The following is a 25,480-nucleotide window of genomic DNA, read 5'->3' as shown; positions in this document are numbered from 1 at the left end:
GCCCCCCTATAAAATATTTGAGGGCATTGCCATTCAAATGGTGTGTGCGCACTGCGTTATGTGATCGATTATGCAGAGAGGGGCTTACCTGGGCCCCCCAAATATTTTATTCAAGTTGGCACTCCTGGGCAGATTGAAATTCATTTCTGGGCAGGTGTTTACACGGCTGTGAGTCATATGGTATCTCTTTGTGGCATCTAGCGCTGACAGGACGAACTGCAGCTCAGGCCAGAAGCAGGGAACATCTGGTTAGAATCTGAAACCACGAATTATTAGTTTGATCAAACAAGCAGGGACCTGGTTTATACAAGGAGCGTGCTGAGCATCGTTTGCTGGTGAGGATGCAGAGTGAGCCAGCTCTGTCCTGCATTAAAGCAGTTTTGTGTGAAGTGGCACATTTGAGAGGTGTCTGTGTGTGTGGTTGTGTGTGCTGTGTGTGCTGTTCCAAAGCATCTCGTTGGACGCGGTGAGAAGAGGGTGTGCTAGACTACATGGGGGTCAAACTTTTGCCTGATCCATCCACAGGGATATTCTGATGCTCTTATATACCTTTCATCATCTGCAACCTTTAACTGGTATAAATGGAGTATAAAACATTCTTTTAAAAGGTCTTGATCATGGGTAGGCAAAGTAAAGCCCAGGGGCCGGATCTGGCCCAATCGTCTTCTCAATCCGGCCCACGGACGGTCCAGGAATCAGCATGTTTTTCATGAGTAGAATGTGTCCTTTTATTTAAAATGCATCTCTGGGTTATTTGTGGGGCATAGGAATTCATTATCCCCCCCCCTTCAAAATATAGTCTAGTCCCTCACAAGTTCTGAGGGACAGTGGAGCGGCCCCTTGCTGAAAAAGTTTACTGACCCCTGGTCTTGATGAAATCAAAGGAAGTCGACCTAAAAATTGATCAGAATCTAAGCAAAATTATCAGTTGTTAGGGGGGAGAGAGAGAGAGAGAGAGAGAGAGAGAGAGAGAGAGAGAGAGAGAGAGATTGCTTTCATGAAGGGGGAAAAGTCCTTAACAGGACCAAAAACAAATCTAATAATAATAATAATTTTGTTCTTTGTATGCTGCTCATCTCACCTGGTTGCCCCAGCCGTTCTGTGAAGGTATTAAAGATGCAGGAGGTGGTCTGCTGTTTTGCAACTTTACCTTCCATGGACAGCTCCTGCTCATTTTTCCCCCTTTCAAGGCATGCACAGATTAACACCTTGGTTAATCTGTGCATGTTATTTAATGGGAGAGGGGCCTGGACTTGCCTGTTTTCACCGGCCCTATTTGTCAGAAACACAACTGTAGAGACATAGCTGTCAACCGTCCCTTATTTGGCGGGAAAGTCCCTTATCCCAGCGCCATGTCCCGCTGCTGTCCCTTATTGATGATGTCCCTTAAATTTCCCGGGTTTCAAAGGAAGCAGCTTCTCTCCCTCCCTCCCTGCCGGCCGGGGAGGAGGGAGGCTCCAGCTGTGTTGCTTGGTTGCGTTGCTCACCCAATAAGGAGTCTGATAACGACTGGGGGGTGGAGCTTGCATGCCTTGCGCCAATCAAATTGGCCGCATTGCCTGGGGACTCGCCTTTGCTCAGCGCTTCCCAGCGGAGAGGTGACAGTGGTTTTCCTTGCTGCATCCCCTTTGCCGGGTTGCTGCGCTGTGGGAACCACCGCTTGAGGCTTCGTTTGGCTTCTGGCTGGGCTTTCTGCCTTTGGCTCAGAAGTTGAACATACCTGTGCTTGGAAAATCCCTTATTTTGGCTGCTGATCCCTTATTTTCAAGGCTGCTGGTCCCTTATTTTCAAATCTGTAAATTGACAGCTATGCATAGAGAGAGATTACATTGCACATTTGGGGACTGGAGCAGCAATGAAATTACCCATGAACTGGTTTACTGAAAGTTAGGAGGAATGTCTAAATTGGAGATACAGGGATCCTCTCCTTTCTGACTTCATGCTGGACATCCTGCTTGCATGCATTTCGTTTTTCCAACGGTAGAGGAGAGACACTCCCCGCCCTCATTAAGGCGAGTTATTTTTAGCTTCACCTGTTGCAAGCCGGGCGCTTAAAGGAGAAACAGATGAGAGGAAATGAAGGCTTCAAAAATAGATGTATTTTTAATGCCAAACACTTGAGGATTAACGGAGGCCGTACGGAGGCAGTTCAGAAGCGAACACTGTCAGGGCTGGAGGCAGGGTTGGAGAGAGCACAATATGGGAATATGTCTCGTACCCAATCATTGTGACGTGACGTGGCTTGAAGGAATCAAAATCTAGAAATTCATTGCAGGCTACGTCACCACACACACACACACACACACACACACTCTCATTCTTCTTCCCCCTTGAAATTTTAGTTTCCTGGTCATTCCACACCAAATCATCTGATTTTAATACTCGACCATGCTCCATGACTCAGATTTTCTTCAAAAAAAAAAAAAAACATGTAGATAGCTATGAGATAACCTCAAATTAATTTATTTAGTTTTTTTTGTCCCAAATTGGGTGCAGGATAATTTTTTGAAAATTTCAATTTTCGAGCGATTTAGGCTAATGCAATTTCTGCATCAGTTTAGGGGGGGGGGAACCTCCTGTTTTGCTTATTTTTCAACTGGGCTTATTTTGGTATCAAAATAAAGCTAATTGTGGTATAGAAATTGTATTAGGTGCCACAGAAAAGGGACACCAACCATTCAAAATGAATTTTTGTCATTTTATTCCCGGTAGGTTCGATAAGCCATAGCGCAGAAACCACAACTAGCACATGTTTCATACTTTTTTTGTAGAATGGGCTAACCATGTACTTGTTATGGTTTAAAGATAAGGAGGGTGTTTTTTGTGGTTATAAAGTAAATTGTTTTTGAAGATTTTTTTTTTTTACAAAAAAATGTATTATTTGTACAGGTTTAAGGTCTCTTTGAGCCTGAAATAACTCACACATTTGTGAGAATAGTTAAAATTGTACCCTCTTGTGCTACAATGTCATCTAATATAGTGTAAAAAATCAGTTTTATTGATTATTTAATAAAAACAAAATACGTCTCAGAGCCCTTGCTCATTTTATTGTGTAAAACACTTTGCAATGATATGGTCAAAGCTATTTTGCTTCCAATACATGTGATATGGTCAATGATGGACCAAAAAATCTCTAAAAGTTAATTTGAGGTTATCTCATAGGTATCTACATATTTTTAAAAAATGGATGAAAATCTGAGTCTCGAGAGCACATGGTACCAGGTGATTTGCCATGAAATGTCCCTTCCATGCATCATCAATAACTGATACCAATGACACCATTAGCAGATCACATTCACAGTCTCCACGGACAAATGCAACCTCTCTTAAAGTCTTCAGCTTTAATATATTAATCATTTTCCCCCTTTCTTATTTACATTCCTTAATAATTTCCCAAAGTCCCTCCCCGATCAGATCCAATAGGTTTCGATTAGCACAAGTTATACGGGCCTAAGGTTGCAATGCACACATCACCAGCATTAGAGTAAAGGTAAAGGTAAAAGGTACCCATGACTGTTAGGTCCAGTCGCGGACGACTCTAGGGTTGCACGCTCATCTCGCTCTATAGGCCGAGGGAGCCGGTGTTTGTCCACAGACAGCTTCCGGTTCAATGTGGCCAGCATGACTAAGTCGCTTCTGGGGAAACCAGAGCAGTGCACGGAAACACTGTTTGCCTTCCCGCCTGGAGCGGTACCTATTTATCTACTTGACGTGCTTTCAAATTGCTAGGTGGGCAGGAGCTGGGACCGAACAACGGGAGCTCACCCTGTCACGGGGATTCGAACCTCCAACCTTCCGATCGGCAAGCCCTAGGCTCTGTGGTTTAACCCACAGCGCCACCCACGTCCCTTAGTATTAGAGTAAAGGTAAAGGTAAAGGGACCCCTGACCATTAGGTCTAGTCGTGGACAAATCTGGGGTTGCGGTGCTCATCTCACTTTATTGGCCGAGGGAGCCATCGTACAGCTTCCGGGTCATGTGGCCAGCATGACTAAGTCACTTCTGGTGAACCAGAGCAGTGCACGTAAACACTGTTTACCTTCCCGCCAGAGCGGTACCTATTTATCTACTTGCACTTGATGTGCTTTCGAACTGCTAGGTTGGCAGGAGCTGCGACCGAGCAACGGGAGCTCACCCCGTCACAAGGATTCGAACTGCCGACCTTCCGATCAGCAAGCCCTAGGCTCTGTGGTTTAGACCACTGCACCACCCGCATCCCTTAATATTAGTCTCCCTCATATCAGTAGGCTTGCCCTGGAGTCAACAGGCCACGATGTCAGGGCTCATTCCAGAGAGGATTCTCCTGGCCATGCTACATTGAGATTTGTTTATTCAGGACTACCGAAGCCGTTTTGCTGCCTGACGTGGACGAGAATCATAGAATTGTAGAGTTGGAAGGCACCCAAAAGGTTGTCTAGTCCAATCCCCTGCTAAAAAAAACCAAGATGGTGTCCCCCTCCTGGTCCATGTAGAGAAGGCTGTTGGATTGGCAGTTGACTCTTACTTCAGTGCTAAAGCTGGTGCCATGACCTTCACTGTACCTGAGACGAGCAGGTGAGCTTAACAGGGTGTCAGGCAGAACATGGGGCACACACAATAAGAGTGTAAGCAGACATAATTCTCTGTTCCGCCCCATATTCGCCACTTGTAGGGCCATTTCCTAAAACGATACGCCAACTGAAGCACAGGTGTCATTGACATCCATACTTCTCCAAATTTTGCGATGCAGCTAACCAAGGAAAAGTGTACAAATATGTATCTGGTAGGATAAAAAATGTGCATGCTTTGGTAAAATAGTGTACAAGAATGCATTTCTATTAATTGCTTGCAAAAAAAAATGTGCATATTAGGAGAAATTCTCACCAAAACGCTGACAAATTTTCATGAGGATTTGTTATATAAATAAAAAATGATGTGGAAGTGCGACACGCTGAATTTAAGATTTGAGGAATGAGGAGCGGGGAGGTCAAAATCCACAGATTTGTCCATTTCCACTCTCAGCTTTTCTTCTCCCTAATAAAGTTTTGACGGTCAGGGTGCCCTGATTCTAAACATAATCTCCATCCATCCAAGATTCTTACAGCTTTACAGTTTGCCCTGTCTCATCCTTGCTGAGGACCATGCTTCTGGGAGAGTCAACCCCATTTGCAAATATCCTCTCAAACTAGCACCATACAACTTTCCACCAGCCCTTTCCACCAGAAACCTTCAGAAGTGTAGCTGCAATGCTGAAAGGACCAACGTGATGGCGATGAGGAAGGCCGAGCAACGGGACACGCAAGCTGCGTCGCTTTGGAAGAGGTGGTGCTTCTTGGCGTCCGGGTGGAAGAGTTTGGCGTCCTCCAAGGCAGCGTGCGCAGCCAGCGTAAAGTTGACGTCTCCCGATGTCACCACGTCAAAGACGCACGACTGGAAGTAGACGTCCTCCACCGGCAGCTTCTCCTTGCACAGGAGCTGGGCCTTCTGAGCAGGGATGGCTCCGTTGCTGCAGCAGCATTCGGTCTGGGAGATGCGCTGGCTGGGCGGGCAGCCACCCACACACAGCTGAAGGTCCTGCTCCTCCGTGAAGGAGCGCACCACGTCCTCGGCCGCCCGGATGGAGAAAGAGAGTTGCCTCCCTGCCTGCCGCACGGCAATGGTGGTGCCAATGTAGGTGGCGAGGATCTCCACGTGCTGCCCAGGTGTGCGCTCGTGGATGCTCAAGCTTTTCCCTCCGGGCTTCTCGCCCCCGTTCGTGGATCCGTCCTCGAAAGCCGCCGGTAGGTTGTCGATCTCTGCCTGGTAGACTTTCTGGTCTATGCACTCCTTCATGTTCTTGAATATGATGGTGAGCTGAAAAGAGAGAGGTAAAAAGGTAAGGTGAAGGACCCCTGGATGGTTAAGTCCAATCAAAGGCGACTATGGGGTCGAGGGGCTCATCTCACTTTCATGCCAAGGGAGCCGGTGTTTGTCCACAGACAGCTTTCCAGGTCATGTGGCCAGCATGACTAAAGCTCTTCTGGAGCAACAGGACACCGTGATGGAAACCAGAGCGCACGGAAACGCCGTTTACCTTCCCGCCGCAGTGGTAGCTATTTATCTACTTGCACTGGCATGCTTTCGGACTGCTAGGTTGGCAGGAGCTGGGACAGAACAATGGAAGCTCACTCCATTGTGGGGATTTGAACCACCGACCTTCTGATCTGCAAGCCCAAGAGGCTCAGTGGTTTAGACCACAGCACCATTTCAAGGCTCTCCATGTGTGCCCAAGCCACTTAATCTCCCTGGGAGTGTGATAGCTGTGAGCTGACCCATTTATTATTTTCCAAAAGTATGCACAGGGAAGAGAAATGCACACTGAAATCCTGACAGATTTTCAGCAGGACTTTTGGATGTTTGTGGGTAGTGGGTATGTGTATCTGTGTGTATATATACATATACATATGCATATACATACTGTATGTGTATGTATGTGTATGTATGTGTATGTGTGTGTGTGTATATATATATATATATATATATATATATATATGCAAACACACACGCACACACGGGATGTGGGTGGCACTATGATCTAAACCACTGAGCCTAGTGCTTGCCGACTGGAAGGTTGGCAGTTCGAATCCCCGCGATGGGGTGAGCTCCCATTGCTCTGCCCCAGCTCTTGCCAACCTAGCAGTTCGAAAGCACAAAGTGCAAGTAGATAAATAGGTACCACTCTGGTGGGAAGGCAAACGGCGTTTCCGTGCGCTGCTCTGGTTTCACCAGAAGCGACTTAGTCATGCTGGCCACATGACCCGGGAAAACTGTCTGCGGACCAACACCGGCTCCCTCGGCCAGTAAAGCAAGATGAGCGCCGCAACCCTAGAGTCATCTGGCAGATGGCCATCCAAGAGCCCTGTGTGCTTCAGAATATACGTCCTCTCAGGTATCTCTCTTCTCCCCCTCTCTAGTTTTCCATGTACGAACTTGAAGGGTCCTCCTAGGGGACTCGTCGCTCCTTAAGGGAAGTGGTAGCATCAGCCCTGGGCAGTTTCCCGGTTGTTGACATCTGCAGGGCAGCCGCTTGGGCCTCTGCTCACACTTTTGCAAAGAATTCTAAAGCAGGTGGGTTTTTCCTCGGCTGACGCTGCATTTGGGAGAAAGGCACTGTGGAGGGTTGTTCATATTTGTTCTGCTGCAGGGAAAACCAGCCCTGTCTTTAGGGAATCCTGCTCTGCTGCATCCTATTCGTAGCATATGCATTGGCAAAACCAAAAATTGGTACTTGCCATTAATTTCTGTAAACCGGAGGATATCCGCCCACCTCTGGTTCCCTCTCTTATTCCCTCTCTTATTCTCTTATTCCTACGGAGTGTAGGTTCATATGCTTTTGTTGTCCTAGTGCAGATCTACACTCGTGGTTTTTAACGTTAAATAAGGGTTTTGATAACCTGTATGGACACACGACGTCCTACTTTTAACGTTCATAACATGCTATTAAAATGCAACACAGGTAGGCTGCCCAGAGCAACCAGCCACCAGCAGTAGAGAGACAGCTTTTCAAAGAAAAGAAACAAAGGTAAAACCCACTTTAATTAACAAGCATGCCCTGTGATGTTTTAGAATGATATAACTCAGGCATGTCCAATCAATATCTACTAACAGATCCCCGGCTGCTCGTGGTAGATCACGGGGTCATTCCCAAAACAACTCTGGGCACTCCCCCCTAAAAAAAAGCTCAAAAACTCTGGGCAATCCTCCCCCTGCACACACACCCCACACACGCTCCTCCTCCCAGAGGGAGGGAACTAAGGTGGAGGGAACTAAGTTCCCTCAGGAGGAGTGCTCACCTCCAAGCCAGGAGGGGCAAGTCACCTGTGGACCGGGGCCGCCCTATGCCTCGGGTCAGATAAAAGCCAGCCAGCCCCAGTCCCAAGTTGCGGGAGCAACGTTGTTGGTAGCCAGTTCCTGCCTGCACCCTGTCCTGCCGGAGCTCCTGACCTCGCCCGACTCCCTGCCTTGGACCCTGCTTCAGCTTTGACGGACGGCCTCAACACTGCTCCCTCGACCTCGGACTGGACTCAGACCTCACCTCACAGAAACCCACGGGACCAACCAGCGGCGTAGCGTGGGTTGTCAGCACCCGGGGCAAGGAAAGTAATTTGTGCCCCTTAACCTGGGGCAAGGCAAGTAATTTGCACCCCTAATCCCTAACCTGCCGCCGCTGCCAGCTTCTTCTTGCTGCTGCCTGGGCTGGGGTATTTATGGTAAGGTAGCCACGGCAGCGGCAGTGGGTCCGTGTCAGGTGATCTGAGGCGAGTTGCCGCTGGCACTGCCGCCCAAACGAAGCCGCTTGCCCGGAGGAGGAGGGCAGAGAGGCGAGGAAAATGCAACATGGCCCAGCAGCTGCAGCAGCGGGGCTGTGAGGAAGGGCTTCCTGGTGCGCCCTCCGCGGCCCTGATGCGCGGGGACCGCGGCGAGCGCTGAGAGCCGCTGCCTGCCGGACACCTTCAGCCCAGACGCGTGCACAGCTCGTCGGTTCCGTGAGACATGGGGCTCTGCTACAGCCTGCGTCCGAGGCTCTTCGGCGACTCCGGAGGCGGCGAGCGTGCGCCCCCCCCAGATGTTGCGCCCGGTACAGCCGGCCCCCCTGCACCCCCCATGCTACGCCACTGGGACCAGCACACCTAGGAGGGCAAACGCCATAGATGCAATTTGCTAGAAATGCCCATAGTAATTATGAGGCTATCTCCCTGGTCACACCACCAATGAAACAAGCCATGGGAAACTTTAATGGGACACCTGTAGAGGTCACCGTTTCTTACCTTGCTAGTAGCTGTTGCGTTTGATCCTTTCAAGACGGGGTAGCTCGTCGCTTGAGCAAACAAATAGTTGTTGTCCAGGAGTGGCCAAGAACCTTCCACTCTGCATGTGTGGAACTCATCGCTGAAGGTCCGTACGTGGGGGTCCCCAAACGTGGCGCAGTGCTGGTACGTGGGGGGTCTGTTGTGCTTCCGGGAAAAGCTCTTCTCATAATCGCAGATCTCTGGGGGTTCCAAACCCTGGTGTGCAGGGGGTGGTGCAGGGGGTCGCCGCGGCGAAGTGGGCCCCTCCTTGGAGCACTTGTTCTGGATCATGAGGTCCTCGATGCCGTGGACGGCAGAGTGGTAGGCGAGGTCCCCACGGCAGGTACGGGCCGTCCTGCGAGTGCAGCGGGAGTAGGAGCGTAGGGTGTTGCAGTAGCTGGCGTGCTTGTTGGGGCCACGCAGGTTGAGCGTGGCGGCCACGTACTCGGAGTTGCAGCGCAAGATCTTGCAGTGGGAATATGCTGCAGGGCAGGACCCAAATAGCAACGATGGTAACGGTAGGAAGAGAAAGGAAAAAAAAAACAGCTGTGAAGATCAGAGTCAGGTAAAACGTTCTGATTTACATTTCAAAATATTCATTCAAACAACCTTAACCAAAGACTTCCCTTCTTCTCTTTCCGTGGTTCATTTTGCATACCATACATGCCTGCATGTTTTACATGAACTAAACCATGGGTAGGCAAACTAAGGCCCGGGGGCCGGATCTTGCCCAATCACCTTCTAAATCTGGCCCGCAGACGGTCCGGGAATCAGTGTGTTTTTACATGAGTAGAATGTGTCCTTTTATAAAATGCATCTCTGGGTTATTTTGTGGGGCCTGACTGGTGTTTTTACATGAGTAGAATGTGCTTTTATTTAAAATCTGGGTTATTTGTGGGGCATAGGAATTTGTTCATTCACCCCCTCCAAAAAAAAAAATAGTCCGGCCCCCCCCCCCACAAGGTCTGAGGGACAGTGGAATGGCCCCCTGCTGAAAAGGTTTGCTGACCCCTGAACTAAACTATTCACTAATCCATTATTACTTCCATCAAAACTTATTTTCCCTGTTGAATTTATCTTAATGCTACCAGAGTTTTTAAATGAACACAATTTTCATCCATATATTCAGTAAGCATTTTTCAGTCTTCTTTAAACGTACACTCTCTTATTCTATATGTCAAATTCGCAAGCTGCACGTATTCCGTCAGTTTAAGCTGCCACTCTTCTTTGGTTGAGACCTCACTCGTTTTCCATTTTTGGGCTAACAAAACATGGGCCGCAATAGTGGCATGCATAAATAGTCTTTTTTGACCCCTGGGAATTTCCCTCTGAATTATCCCCAATGAAAAGGACTCTGCTTTTTTTCTTTTTTCTTTTTTTTTGGGAATGGTACTTTAAAAGGTTATAAGTTATAAGACTAAATTCTTCCGACATGTAAAACAGTTCAGTGTTCGTTGCAGTGCCATGCTGGCAGGGATCCACTGGATCACGTGGGGCAGCTGAGTGGGGGGTGGGGACCCCTTGTTTCACCCTCCTTCCTTGCAAAGATAACTGTGGAGAATTCAGCAACACACTCGTACAATCACTGAGCTGCAGTCCTTGCCCTAAAAATAATATCCAGTCCTAAAAATAATATCCAGTTTCCCAGTCCTTGTGGTTCTGAATAAAGGGCTGGAGATTTAATATGTTTCCCTTGATGATATTAAGAGGAAGATATTTAGCTCTCCCAGAAGCAGAGCATCTCTGCAAATATGGTAGGCAGGAGCCTGATACGTTGGAGCATATTTTCTTTTCTTGTGATTTTGGCATTTATGCCAGAAGACAATTGTTAGAGGCCTTACAATCTAACAGGCTCGGTTCTATGCTGCTAACGGTTCAGGGCCTGCTCTCGGACAGGAATGATCAAATCTCTTTAATAGTGGCTAAATTTTTGAGTGCTGTCCATGAGGAAAGACTGGGCCATTATAGAGAGATTTAGTGGTTCTTGAATTGTCAGTGATGTGGTAGTGTTATACTGTTTTATTTATGCAAATTTTTATGCTGAATTCATATTTTCTTTCCGCAATCTGTATACGGTGTTTGATTTATAATGTGTGGTTTGCTGTGCCTAATAAAGGATTGATTGATTGAATAAAGGGCTGGTTTAAACAGGTACAGTGGTACCTCGGGTTACAGGTGCTTCAAGTAACATACGCTTCAGGTTACAGACTCCGCTAACCCAGAAATAGTACCTTGGGTTAAAAACTTTGCTTCAGGATGAGAACAGAAATCATGCTCTGGTGGCGCGGCGGCAGCAGGAATCCCCATTACCTAAAGTGGTGCTTCAGGTTAAGAACAGTTTCAGGTTAAGAACAGACCTCCGGAACGAATTAAGTACTTAACCCAAGGTACCACTGTATAGCAGAAGAGTCTTCTGGATCCAGCCACTGGCCTGTCGAGTCCTTACCATGTCTACAAAGCAGGAGAAGGAAGAGCGCTTTAATGATGAAACCAGCATTCGTCGAGCGTCCCGGCCTCATGGAGCAGGCGAGTCTCCCCATTCCAATCCATCCAGAGTTTAGGAACGTTTCTTACCCAGATTGTTCCTCTCCCTCCGTTCTCATTGCTTCCTTCTTTCTTTCAGTGGTTGTCTGGAAGAGAAGCCAAATAATAATAGTAATGTTAATAATTTATTAATACCCCACCCATCTGGCTGGGTTTCCCCAGCCACTCTGGGCAGCTCCCAATAGAATATATAAAACACAATAAAACATCAAGCATTAAAAACTTCCCTAAACAGGGCTGCCTTCAGATGTCTTCTTAAAGTCTGGTAGTTGTTTTTTCTCTTTGACATCTGATGGGAGGGCGTCCCACAGGGCAGGTGCCACTACCGAGAAGGCCCTCTCCCTGGTTCCACGTAACCTTTCTACTTGCAGGGAGGGAACCGCCAGAAGGCCCTCGGAGCTGGACCTCCATGTCCGGGCCAAACGCTCCTTCAGGTATGGCCGAGGCCGTTTACGGCTTTAAAGGTCAGCACCAACACTCTGAATTGTGCTCAGAAACGTAGAAAAAGACAGAAAAGACAGATTCTATACCAAACATACATCTGCATGATGGATTGATTTTCAATTCATTTATATACCACTTGATTTTTATTTTTAAGAAAAGGAACTTCACAACAGTTTATAAAAAAGAATAAAGTTTTTTTAAAAAAACCATTTAAAATATTCAAAATGTAATTAAAATCAAGGATAAGCTATAAAAAAACAAAACCAAGTTAACTACCACATGTCAACATTCTGCTTGTTCAAATAGGCTTTCCCCAAATGGCAATGTTTTCAGCAGGAGCCACAAAGAATACAGTGAAGAAGGCACCTGCCTGAAGCCAATGGGCATGATTCTGATTGAGAGTCTTGCTCTCGCCCCTTTTCCTTTCAAAATAAAAACAATACAAAGTTTCTGGAATGAACTTTGATTTGCACATTTGATGAAATTTGGGTAGGTGGCAATTTTTGGAGAACTTGCTGTTTTTGAGGATTGCACCAGGTTTGACTGGTAATAAGCCCTCCCCTAAAATGCTTAGCAGGGAGAAGACTTCCTTCAACTGGTTGGACGGTGTCTGTCCTGAAATTATAAAAGGTAAAGGGACCCCTGACCATTAGGTCCAGCCGTGGCCGACTCTGGGTTGTGGCGCTCATCTCACTTTATTGGCCGAGGGAGCCGGCGTACAGCTTCTGGGTCATGTGGCCAGCATGACTAAGCCACTTCTGGCAAACCAGAGCAGTGCACGGAAATGCCGTTTACCTTCCCGCCAGAGTGGTACCTATTTATCTACTTGCACTTTGACGTGCTTTCGAACTGCTAGGTTGGCAGGAGCAGGGACCGAGCAACGGGAGCTCAACTCGTCACGGGGATTCGAACCGCCGACCTTCTGATCGGCAAGTCCTAGGCTCTGTGGTTTAACCCACAGCGCCACTCGCGTCCCTATAAAATATGGGTATTCCTTATTCAGATGGTTGAAAACAGAGGTGGAAGATCCTTTCAAGAAGGCAGGTGAATTTTGTTTTCCTTTTTGCACTATTATTATTATTATTATTATTATTATTATTATTATTATTATTAAAAACCTGCTTCACCATCCCACATATAGCCCAAATATTCCCCCTTTGTCCTGCCCCGCATGCAGATATAGTATATTTCTTTACCCCTTTCTGCATATCCAGTGAATTATGCATTCATTGTTTTGCATGCTGCTGCTTTAATTTACATTCAGATGTCTTCATTACGCTTTCCTACATCATTAATCACATTCTACATCCAGTTTCTTTTTTTCTTTTTTTAAATCAATTTTTATTAAGATTTTTAAACATAAATGCAAATATAATAAACAATGTAACATATATCATAACATAATTTCTTAACTTCTTTGGACTCCCTCACGTCTTCCGCTCCCACTTGCATCTTTGTCAATTCTTGCCCGCAATTTATCATCTTGTTTACATTCTTATGTCCCATTCATTTAGAATATAATCTAATAGTTCTCCCAAAGGTTTATGGTTTTCCCTCAATCTCACTTATCATCCTAATTGCATCTAATTTAGTGGTGGTCAATTATTTATGATCTAGCCTCCATCATAACATTCAACCAAATTACAATGCTTTTTTAAGTAAATCTTAAATTTCTTTCAATCTTCTTCAACCTTCTCTTCTCCCAGGTCACGGATTCTGCCGGTCATCTCAGCTAGTTCCATATAGTCTATCTGTTGCATCTGCCACTCTTTCAGTGTGGGTAGATCTTGAGTTTTCCAGTGCTTAGCGATGAGTATCCTTGCTGCCGTTGTTGCATACATAAAAAATGTTCGGTCCTTCTTTAACACCTTCTGGTCGACAATACCCAAAAGGAAGGCCTCTGGTTTCTTAGTAAAGGTATACTTAAATACCTTTTTCAACTCATTATATATCATTTCCCAAAAGGCCTTCACTCTTGGGCAAGTCCACCAGAGGTGAAAGAATGTTCCATCATTTTCTTTACATTTCCAACATTTGTTATCAGACAAATGGTATATTTTGGCAAGTTTAACTGGGGTCATGTACCATCTATATATCATTTTCATTACATTTTCCTTCAAAGCATTACATGCAGTGAAGTTCAACCCAATGGTCCACAACCTTTCCCAGTCCTCAAACATGATATTATGCCCTATATCCTGTGCCCACTTTATCATGGCCGATTTAACCATTTCATCTTGTGTATTTCATTTTAACAGCAAGTTGTACATTCTTGAAAGTATCTTAGTCTTAGGTTCTAACAGTTCTGTTTCCAATTTTGATTTCTCCACCTGGAACCCTAACTTTTTGTCATTTTTAAAAACTTCATTAATCTGAGCGTAATGTAACCAGTCTCGCACTTTGTCCTTAATTTTCTCCAAACTCTGCAATATCCAATTGTCTCCATCTTTTTCTAATATTTCCCAATATTTTGGCCATTTGGCCTCCATATTCGGTCTTTTTCGGGCCTTAGCTTCCAGCGGTGAAAGCCACCTTGGAGTTTTATTTTCCAATAAGTCTTTATATTTTGTCCAGACATTAAACACTGCTTTTCTGACAATATGGTTCTTAAAGGCCTTATTGATCTTAACCTTGTCATACCATAAGTATGCATGCCAACCAAAAGCATTGTTAAAACCTTCCAGATCCAGAACGTCAGTGTCCTCGAGAAGTAGCCAGTCTTTTAGCCAGCAGAAAGCTGCGGCCTCATAGTACAACTTTAGGTCTGGCAGGGCAAAGCCCCCTCTTTCTTTCGCATCAGTTAATATCTTAAACTTAATTCTGGGCTTTTTGCCCTGCCAGACAAACTTAGAAATATCTCTCTGCCACTTCCGGAAGCACTCCGTCTTGTCCACAATCTGTAATGTTTGGAACAAAAACAACATTTTTGGCAATACATTCATCTTGATAGCAGCAATTCGGCCTAACAAAGAAAGTTTCAATTTTGTCCAACTATCTAAGTCTCTCTTAATTTCTGACCAACATTTTTCATAATTATCCTTAAAAAGACTCAGATTTTTTGCTGTTATGTTTACCCCTAGGTACTTTACTTTTTTAACCACATTTAGTTCTGTCTCTTTCTGAAACCGTTCTGACTCTGTATCTGTCCAGTTTTTTCCCAATACCTTAGTTTTCTTGTAAAAAAAATGGGTCTTCCTTCCAGTTTCTTAAGTAGGTAGCCTTGTGTTAAGTGGATAGCAGTGCTTGATTTATAACATAGAACACAACTACTTTTACTGGGAGCGGCCGCCGAGACCATATAACACTGGTCTTGAAAGACCTACATTGGCTCCCAGTACGTTTCTGAGCACAATTCAAAGTGTTGGTGCTGACCTTTAAAGCCCTAAACGGCCTCGGTCCAGTATACCTGAAGGAGCATCTCCACCCCCATTGTTCTGCCCGGACACTGAGGTCCAGCTCCGAGGGCCTTCTGGCGGTTCCCTCACTGCGAGAGGCCAAGTTACAGGGAACCAGGCAAAGGGCCTTCTCGTTAGTGGCGCCCGCCCTGTGGAACGCCCTCCCATCAGATGTCAAAGCGATAAACAACTACCTGACATTCAAAAGACATCTGAAGGCAGCCCTGTTCAGGGAAGTTTTTAATGTGAGACATTTGAATGTATTTTTCATCTTTGTTGGAAGCCGCCCAGAGTGGCTGGGGAAACCCAGCCAGATGGGCGGGGTACAAATAATAAATTATTATTATTATTATTATTATTATTATTATTAATATTATACGATCATGGGACAGCTACATAAGAACAGAAGCCGTTCCCAAAATACAGTTGTAAATGAGCCTCTTGCAGAAGTGCTTTATGTATACAAACTCAGTCAGAGGGTGCGAGTTTGCTTTGGCCAGACAATTTCATTTATTCTACGTCTAATTGGAGACAAGCAAACTCTCATCTCCTTATCAACACACATATAAGCCCTTCTCTTTTCTGCATCTTGCATTTTTGTCAGAGCTTAAAATCCCTCTTCACAACAATATGTCATGGAGAAGTATTAAAAACCAGTCATTGCCCTTGGAGTGGATACTGTTATTTCTGCTTGTATAAAAGGTAAAGGGACCCCCGACCATTAGGTCCAGTCGTGGCCGACTCTGGGGTTGCGGCGCTCATCTCGCTTTATTGGCCGAGGGAGCCGGCGTACTGCTTCCGGATCATGTGGCCAGCATGACTAATCCCCTTCTGGTGAACCAGAGCAGCGCACGGAAATGCCGTTTATCTTCCCACCGGAGTGGTACCTATTTATCTACTTGCACTTTGACGTGCTTTCGAACTGCTAGGTTGGCAGGAGCAGGGACCAAGCAACGGGAGCTCACCCCGTCTGCTTGTATATACATATGTATACACACACACAGAGTCGTACCTCCGCTTACGTAACCCTCTAGATACGTAAATTTTGGGATGTGAACGCAGCAAACCCAGAAGTATTTTTCCGGGTTTCGCCATGCGCACATGCACAGAAGCTCTAAACTGCATCACGCGCATGCGCAGAAGCAGTCCTCCAGTTGCAAATTCCTTGGGATGTGGCCGGACCTCCATAACAGATCCCGTTCGCAACCCGAGGTACCACTGTATACACACAGACATGCACAAATACACGCTATACTAAGCTACCCTACACTGAAATGTTAAAATGTTTGTCTTTTTGAATTGCCCTTGAATCTTCCTGCCACACTTGCCATCCCCTCCTGCCACACACCCTGGCATAGGGTTTCGGGCACCGTTCTCTCCCAGCCCCACCTAGAGATGCCCCATGGGGATTCAAACCTGGGACCTTCTGCTTGCGAAGCAGGTGCTCAGCCAACAGAGCAGTAGCCCTTCTCGGCGATAAAATTGCAGCATTTAACCACCACCCTGAAGGTAGATGATGCGATGCCCCTTTGGGTATTTCTCAAGAAGAGTGGATACCTTCAAGATCATAACAGCAAGCCAAAACTGGGTTTAATCATCTTCCCTCTGAGCTGCAGCAACTGACATAAATGCTTTGACTCGTGGAGAATTGAGGTGAGTTGCTATCATCGAAAGCCATCAATGAATCAGCACCAAGGCCTGGAATATCACCTGCCTTGAGTGTCATTAACCCTATTCAGCTGCGCGCTCTCTTTCTCTCTCTCTCGTTCCATTTTCTTTTCCCCTTCATCTAGTTTCTGTTTGGAAAAGGAACTGGAAGAATTAATTCAGGGAGCAGGAGTTTGGGGTCTTTTTTTTAATGAAACACCACTCCACAAACCATTTCTCCCTATTCTTTATAATCACACTTTCATCCAGGGACATCGAATAACTTACAAAAGAAAATCATTCAGTCAAAAATCTAATCATAACATGTACCCTCCTATTAGTTATGCATAATGGTATATACTTTTGTCCCTACTCATTTATCCTAATTTCCCCCTCCCCTTTAACCCCTCCCCCCAAAAAAATTGTTCTCACTTCAAATCTTTAACCATGTGCACAGATTATTCATTCTAATTTGGAGGCTTGGGTTGGCTTCCCCCAATGCTATCCAATTCCTATACCTTGTCCATTTGCTCAAAATCTTTTGACATTTGTTTTCCCATTACCTGTTCAAATATATCAGATTGTATATATTCAAAAACATAGTCATTCCATTTTTCCATTGTCCATTTTCTTTCTATCCCGATGAAGTAACAAGCATACCAGATCATAATTTTATCCCAATCTTGCTCTTTTCTACCTCTCCATAAACCTTGCCCACTTAGCACTACCTCTGTCTCATCTTTTGGCCAAGCCAATTCTTTAAAGAAACAGATATGAAGCAATGCACGAAGATGCCTTTGAGCATGTGCAGAGTGCCCCTCATTCACCCACTGCAACCTGCTGTCACAAGAAAGGAGGAAGCAGCCTCCCCTCTGAGAATACATATTAAAAATGGTCGATATCTCAAAACTAAGTGGTATGTATCTCTTTCCGTGTGTGTGTGTGTGTGTGTGTGTATGTATGAAAAGAAATGCAGAAAGAATAAACCAAAATGCTTACCTCAGTGTGAACTAGAATGCTGCTTGATCAAACTCCCCCTGCGGGGAAACGGCCAGCTTTCCTCCATAAACTCCCCCAAAGACCCCCAGCTCCTGCCTTCTCGTGATAATCAAGGGGGAAAAGACATCAATTGCTCGTGGCCAGCAGCCTAGAGACAGCTGAGCCTCTGCAACCTGATCTGTCCCCCAAAAGGCAAAGGTCCGCAACAGATGCTTTAAAAATAGGTTGTAGTATTTTGGATCCTGAAAGCAGAATTCGGGGACGGGCAGAAGGCCACATCCCGGAGGCGGCTGGTTTTATTTTAGTAACTGACACCTTGTATATACACACACACACACACTTTTCCTCTGAATATTAATTGCGGGTCATCACAAATGGGGAGTGATCTGCTGTTTGCTGGGCCTCTGATTGGCCGCTGTGAGAACAGGAGGGTGGACTAGATGGGCTCTCTTTGGCCTGATCTAGCACGGTGGCAGCTTAGAAATACATTTTGCAGACCCAGAATGGGAAGAGGGAAGGGGAAGGACCTGGGAGAGATCTGTAGAAATGGAGGGTTCAGCCCTCAGGGAACTATAACGATACCCGCCCTCCTGATAAGTCACTCACAACTGGGAAGAACATGGATTAATTCACACCTACCAAGGGACACGGGTGGCGCTGTGGGTTAAACCACAGAGCCTAGGACTTGCTGATCAGATGGTCGGCGGTTCGAATCCCCGCGATGGGGTGAGCTCCCGTTGCTCGGTCCCTGCTCCTGCCAACCTAGCAGTTCAAAAGCATGTCAAAGTGCAAGTAGATAAATAGGTACCACTCCGGTGGGAAGATAAACGGCATTTCCGTGCGCTGCTCTGGTTCACCAGAAGCGGCTTAGTCCTGCTGGCCAAATGACCCGGAAGCTGTACGCCGGCTCCCTCGGCCAGTAAAGCAAGATGAGCGCCGCAACCCCAGAGCCGGTCATGACTGGACCTAATGGTCGGGGGTCCCTTTACCTTTACCTACCAAAGTCACACTTTCTGAAACAAATATGCGAATCAAAACAAAAAAAAGTCGCTCCCTCCTTCAGAATTTGCAATTCTCTGAATTTGGCACCGCAGTTCTCCAGCCAAGTCAGGTGCTCAGAAAATGCATATACCAAAGCGTGCATCTGTTGGTGAAAAGAAAACACGCAGAAACGCCTTAAGTCAGGGGAACTTGTTTTGCAAAAATGTACATTGTAAGGGGGAAATTACCTACAAACAGGTCTTATTTTAGGAGACATCCTCACTAAAATGCTGATGAATTTTCATGATGACTCTCCCACAAAAAAGTAAAAGAGAAATCACAAACTGATGTGTCAATGAGGAGAACAGAGAATTACATAGAGGCAGGTGAGGCCCTGATGGAAATCTAAATTGACATATTTCCCCTGTCTTTATTCTCATCCTCAAAGACATTTCTGTAGGCCTCTTAACCACATTTGCTCCTTCTTTCCCCTTCTGTCAAAGTCTGCATCTGGATTGTATCCTCCTCGGGGCAAGGGACTGTATTTGTTGTTTGAGCCGCAAAGTGCCACACACATTCACAACTCGGCATTTGCAACAAAGACCTCATCATGATAACAGGAAGCAAAAACTCCCAGATTCTAGATGCACGAAATTTTGCGTGAAAAATGTTCAGCATCTCCAAATAGACACATTTTATTGTGATCTTGCCTGATATTTATTTTACACATTTTTGCAAGGCAGTTTCCCCTTGTACATAATGTTATTTTCAGGCACGCTTTCTGCTAATATACACATTTCTATACAATTTTGAAGTGTTGGAGAAGTGCATTGCAAAATTCAGAGAAGTGCAAATTTTAAAGGATAGGTTCGTTTCACTTTGCATAAGGTTGCCATATTTCAAAAAGTAAAAACCAGGACACCTCAAAAGGTTTTAGGAATACCCATTTTTTTTTACAAGAAAAAAGAAAAAAGATACAGGACAAAGTGCCGCCTTTTGGAAATTCCACCTTTGAAATCCCGGTAATGTCCAGATGTGTGGCAGCCCTAACTTTGCATGTTGTTTTGAGAAGCTTTACATCCTTGTGGGATGGAGGTCTGTCGCTGATCTGCTGTGCTCATAGAAGGGGTTGGGTTCAACCCCTGGCACCTCTGAATAAGGTTTAGGTCTAGGAGAGACCCCTGCTTAAAACCCTGGAGAGCTGCGAATGTATAACTTGCTGTTGAATTGGAATACATAGGATGAAACGGTTAAATCTGTTATGATTAAATGGGCACAAGATGTTGGACATAACATTATGATGGCTGACCGGGAAAAGTTATGGACCACAGGTATCAAGTTTACGGCATGTAATGCCTTAAGAGAGAATATAATGAAAATGATTTACAGGTGGTACTTGACACCAGTCAAGCTTGCAAAAATTTATCATTTGCCCGATAATAAATGTTGGAAATGTAAAGAGATTGAAGGTATATTTTTTCACCTTTGGTGGACATGCCCAAAGATTAAGACCTTCTGGGAGATGATCTATAATGAAATGAAAAAGGTATTTAAATATACCTTCCAGAAGAAACCAGAGGCCTTTCTCTTGGGCATGGTCGGCCAATTGGTGCGAAAGGAGGATAGAACTTTTTTTATGTATGCCACAACAGCAGCAAGAATACTTATTGCAAAGTATTGGAAAACACAAGATCTACCCACCTGGGAAGAATGGCAGATGAAGGTGATGGAATACATGGAACTGGCTGAGATGACTGGCAGAATCCGGGACCAAGGAGAAGAGTCGGTGGAAGAAGATTGGAAAAAATTTAAAGTTTATCTTCAAAAATATTGTAAAATTAAGGATTGTTAGAAAGATGTTGAAAAATGAAAATTATGTGGTTTTGGCAGAAAGGACATAAAGGATTAAGTAAGAATGAATTGGTGAAAGAGAGAATGTAAAATCATAGTATATTAAGACAAATCATTAAGATAAAAACAAGGTTGGAAGGATTTGCTGAAACAATAATTTGAATTAGAATACAAAAATGGGAGGTGTGAGGAGGTCAAGGAGATAAGTAAAGGAAAGAAAGCTATGTAAAGGTTCGAATTGTTCTTTTTTTTTTACTGATTGTATTTTTTCTGTCTTTTTTACTTTTCTTTTTCTTTTTGTAACCTTTAAAATTTGAATAAATATTATTTAAAAAACAAACAAACCCTGGAGAGCTGCTTTCAATCCGTGTAGTTGCACCAGTTGCCTGACTGTACACAGGTGGCGCTGTGGTCTAAACCACAGAGCCTAGGACTTGCCAATCAGAAGGTCAGCGGTTCGAATCCCCACGACGGGGTGAGCTCCCGTTGCTCGGTCCCTGCTCCTGCCAACCTAGCAGTTCGAAAGCACGTCAAAGTGCAAGTAGATAAATAGGTACTGCTCCAGCAGGAAGGTAAACAGCATTTCCATGCACTGCTCTGGTTTGCCAGAAGTGGCTTAGTCCTGCTGGCCACATGACCCGGAAGCTGTATGCCGGCTCCCTCGGCCAATAAAGCGAGATGAGTGCCACAACCGCAGAGTCATCTGCAACTGGACCTAACGGTCAGGGGTCCCTTTACCTTTACAAGGGAACTGCCTATTCCCTTAGTTAAATTGGAAGAGGAACTGCTTTGCTCGTGCCACATTGAATTTTTATTGATAAGAAACACTTTGGAAAACAAAAAGAAATGGGGGGAAAGAAACAGCTCCTAGCAGCGCTCATTTTTAAATGTAGAATACAACTACTTCATAAAATGATGATGATGATGATGATGATAATAATAATAATAATAATAATAATAATAATAATAATAATAATAATTTATTTGAACCCTTCCCATCTGGCTGGGTTTCCCTAGCCACTCTGGGCGGCTTCCAACAAAAGATTAAAAATAGATTAAAACATCAGTCATTAAAAACTTCCCTAAACAGGGCTGCCTTCAGATGTCTTCTAAAAGTCTGGTAGTTGTTCTTTTTGACATCTGGTGGGTGGGCATTCCACAGGGCGGGTGCCACTACCGAGAAGGCCCTCTGCCTGGTTCCCTGTAGCTTTGCTTCTTGCAGTGAGGGAACCGCCAGAAGGCCCTTGGCGCTGGACCTCAGTGTCCGGGCAGAACGATGGGGGTGGAGATGCTCCTTCAGGTATACTGAGTGCCTCAGCTTTAAAGGTCAACACCAACACTTTGAATTGTGCTCGGAAACGTACCGGGAGCCAATGTAGGTCTTTCATGGGACGTCCATGAATATAAAACAAGGCAACTAGATAAGAACATGAATCATTCCCGAGGTATAACACTGGTTGTCCATCAATCTTCTTGCCACACTTACCATCCTCTCCCACACCAGTGTGGCATGCCACACCCTTTGAGAACCACTGGTATAGACAATACTGAACAAGGTCAATTAGCAAACTGAACCAAATAGTCCCAGCCCTGTGCTATTGCTGCTAGGAGCAGCTCACAGAACCCAAAAGGGCAAGGCTGAAAGTTATGGGTCGAGCGGATAGAATTTGTGGGTTGAGCGGACAGAATTTGTTGCAGCTGTGCACGGGGAATGCAGACAAAGTTGTTGTGTGTGCCAGGTGTTCAGGGAGCAAAGGTGGCAGTTCCTACCATCTGTTGTTGCAGATTTTTCTCAATGTGCCTTGTCAGTATGACTTGGGGAAAGGAAGGGAGAACACTCAGCCCTGCAAACCTCTCGTAGGAATTTTGTAATTATTTTTTTTAAATGAGTGAATGGCTGAGATTAGAAGCTAAAGCGGAACTGCCTCTTTCCACCAAACTCTCTGTGGATACAGGAGTGGCAACTTAGCTCATGCCAAGACCTTTTCCACCATCAGTTGAGTTGCACCTTGCCACAACTGCAGCTTAAATATATTTCTTTTTTAAAAAAAATAAATTTTTTATTAATTTTCCAATTTTTAACTAACACAACAAAAACAACATAGAAACAAACACATAAAATCATAATTTCTTAACCTTATTTCCATAAGCCTCTTTTCTCGGACTTCCCCATACCTTCCCCTTTTTGCATCCTTTTATTTTTAACAATTATTCAACAACCCTTTTAGCCAATTAAATATAAATTCATTCTCCCTTTCAATTTCACCCTAAATCAAACAAAATTTACCGCTGTAATTCTACATCTTCCTCTCCCTTAGCATTTTAGCACTCCTCAATTTTATAGTAGCTCTTAAGATATATTTTAAACTTCTTCCAGTCTTCTTCCACAGTCTCTTTCTCTTGGTCGCGGATTCTGCCGGTCATTTCTGCCAATCCCATAAAGTCGATCACTTTCGCCTGCCATTCCTCCAGCGTGGGTAGCTCTTGTGTCTTCCAATACTTTGCTAGAAGAATCCTTGCTGCCGTAGTAGCGTACAAAAAGAAGTTTTTATCCTTCCTCGGCACCAGCTGGCCGACCATACCCAAGAGAAATGCCTCTGGTTTCTTATGAAAGGTGCATTTAAGTACTTTCTTAATCTCATTATAAATCATTTCCCAGAAGGCCTTAATCTTTGGGCAGGTCCACCAAAGGTGGAAGAAGGTACCTTCAGTCTCTTTACATTTCCAACATTTGTTATTGGGCAAATGATAAATCTTCGCAAGCTTGAATGGAGTCATGTACCACCTGTAAATCATTTTCATAATGTTTTCTCGTAAGGCATTACATGCCGTGAATTTAATACCTGTGGTCCATAACTGCTCCCAGTCAGCAAACATAATGTCATGACCTATGTCCTGTGCCCATCTAATCATAGCTGGCTTCACTGTCTCATCTATTGTATTCCACTTCAACAGCAAGTTATACATTCTTGATAAATTCTTAGTATTGGGTTCTAACAGTTCTGTTTCTAATTTCGATTTCTCCACCTGGAAACCGATTTTCCTGTCTTGTTTGTAGGCCTCCATTATTTGAAAATAATGGAGCCAATCCCGTACCTTGGACTTTATTTTCTCAAAACTTTGTAGTTTAAATTCACCACCTTCTTGTTCTAAAATTTCAGAATATTTTGGCCAATTAGTTCTCATATTAAGTTTCTTTACCTCCTTAGCCCAGAATCTCAGGCAATTGTATCTAATAAAGTCCCCACTTTGCAACACATCTGACAGTTCCCTGTCAAAGTGCTTCACCCAGACAGTCCGTTCCCAGAGTCAGAGGCTGCAGTAAATTGTCCCTTAAAATTTTCTCCTGCAGGTTTCCTTTTCTTCTCCCCCCCCCCCTGTTCCTGCTTACTAGAGGGGGGATTAAACTCAGTGCTAGGGTTAGTCCTTTCAAAAGTTCTCCATAAATTATCAATTACAGCTTCCTGGTTCCGTTGCTTTAGCGATCATGCAATCCGGGGGAGGCAGACTTCCTTTATTTACCGTCCCCACTTTCGGCCAAATTTTAAAATTTTAATTTAAAGTCCCGGTAAAGTTGCCAATCCTACTCACGGGAATCTCTTTTCAGTCCAAATTTCAGGAAGGAATCGGCGCTCTCCGTCAATGGCGATGCGGCTTCACTCCACGGGCTGGGTAGCGACTCTCAGCTCCGCGCACCCCCGATGCTCCTCCGGAGCCTTTAAAAAGGCTCTTTTGCAGTAAAGGGGGGCGCAAAAAGTGCCCACCGAGTCTCCTTGTTCACAGGCTTCCGCGCCTGTGATTTTAGGGGTCCCCGCTCAGCTTAAATATATTTCCACCTGCCTTTCCCATCTCCCCCCTTTCCAATTGCTCTCTGAAAGTATTTTATAGAAGTATTTTATAGAAGAAACGGATATCCATTAAAAAATAATAATAATCAGCAGTGCCCAGCTTCATGAAACAGGCAAGACCAATGTTGCCCTATCTGAAATTGATGCCTTTTCTGAATCCTCTTACCCATTGTCGAAACTCAAGTTTTGTTTAACACCAAACTGGCCGCACAGATTTTAGAGAATCTCTTCCAAACCTGGGCATCACCACTCACTTCCTTGATCATTGGAGAGACATTCTGGAAGATGTTGGCACTGGATTTCTTCATAAGAGCCCAGAACTCCACGCTGGGAATTATGAAAGGGCAGGGGAGACTTCCAAGCCTTCTGCTATTTCCCTTCCCCTTTGGAAGGTATGAGATCTGGGAAAAGATGATGAAACTGGGTCACAGCACCAGGCAAAGGAAAAGACAAGGAGCGATGGGGGGTGGAAAATGCTGTCATTAGACCCATCTGACACACCCTCTCTGGACACGCAGATACAGTACTGTCACCCCCTCTTGGCTAATCTTTGCAGAGGAGCCGGGGGGCACCAGAGATAAATCAAGGGACAGAAGCACCTGTTCTGAAAACTGGCATCTGTAAATGGGAGCTTGAGCTGGGGGGGAGTCTGTGTGTTTAAAACAGGAAACAGCCCGGGAAGGGACCAGAGGGGGGGCGAGTTTTCTAAAAAAAGATCAGAGCAGATGGAGCAACAGAAAGATTCCATCACATGGGTAAAGATCCAGCGAGGACGGCAGACCTGCCATTCGTGACTAGTGGCGTGCAAGCATTTGGCCCAGTCTCTATTAGTGCTGCAGCCTCTCTCCTCACCAGGGATGGGGAAAGAATTCGATTTGGTTCTCGTTTGAAGGTGAACGGCCCTTTACGGAGCAAGACGCAGCCGTCCTTTGGGATTCGCGCTTCTCTGAATTTTGCAATGCGGT

General features: G+C 45.0%; 1 protein-coding gene across 4 annotated transcripts; it reads right to left on the bottom strand.

The window, feature by feature from the left end:
- Window positions 1–2,084: 2,084 nt before the first annotated feature.
- On the bottom strand, window positions 2,085–24,942 carry HJV (hemojuvelin BMP co-receptor). 4 transcript variants are annotated; one of them, XM_079958265.1, is made up of 4 exons: window positions 24,752–24,942; window positions 11,253–11,436; window positions 8,786–9,288; window positions 2,085–5,831 (listed from the first exon to the last, which is right to left on the bottom strand). In XM_079958265.1, the coding sequence occupies exons 2-4, from the start codon at window positions 11,344–11,346 to the stop codon at window positions 5,208–5,210; spliced, it is 1,221 nt and encodes a 406-aa protein (XP_079814391.1). In that variant the 5' UTR covers window positions 11,347–11,436; window positions 24,752–24,942; the 3' UTR covers window positions 2,085–5,207. The 4 variants fall into 4 exon arrangements, with proteins under 4 accessions (XP_079814391.1, XP_079814389.1, XP_079814388.1 ...); XM_079958263.1 differs by having other exon boundaries at window positions 24,770–24,942; XM_079958262.1 differs by lacking the exon at window positions 24,752–24,942 and adding an exon at window positions 17,836–17,995.
- Window positions 24,943–25,480: the final 538 nt, after the last annotated feature.

Source organism: Podarcis cretensis, assembly GCF_951804945.1.
Source record: "Podarcis cretensis genome assembly, chromosome: 16".
NCBI classification, from domain to species: domain Eukaryota; kingdom Metazoa; phylum Chordata; class Lepidosauria; order Squamata; family Lacertidae; genus Podarcis; species Podarcis cretensis.
The sequence above is the reverse complement of the archived record's forward strand: the minus strand, read 5'-3'. Positions and strand labels throughout refer to the sequence as shown.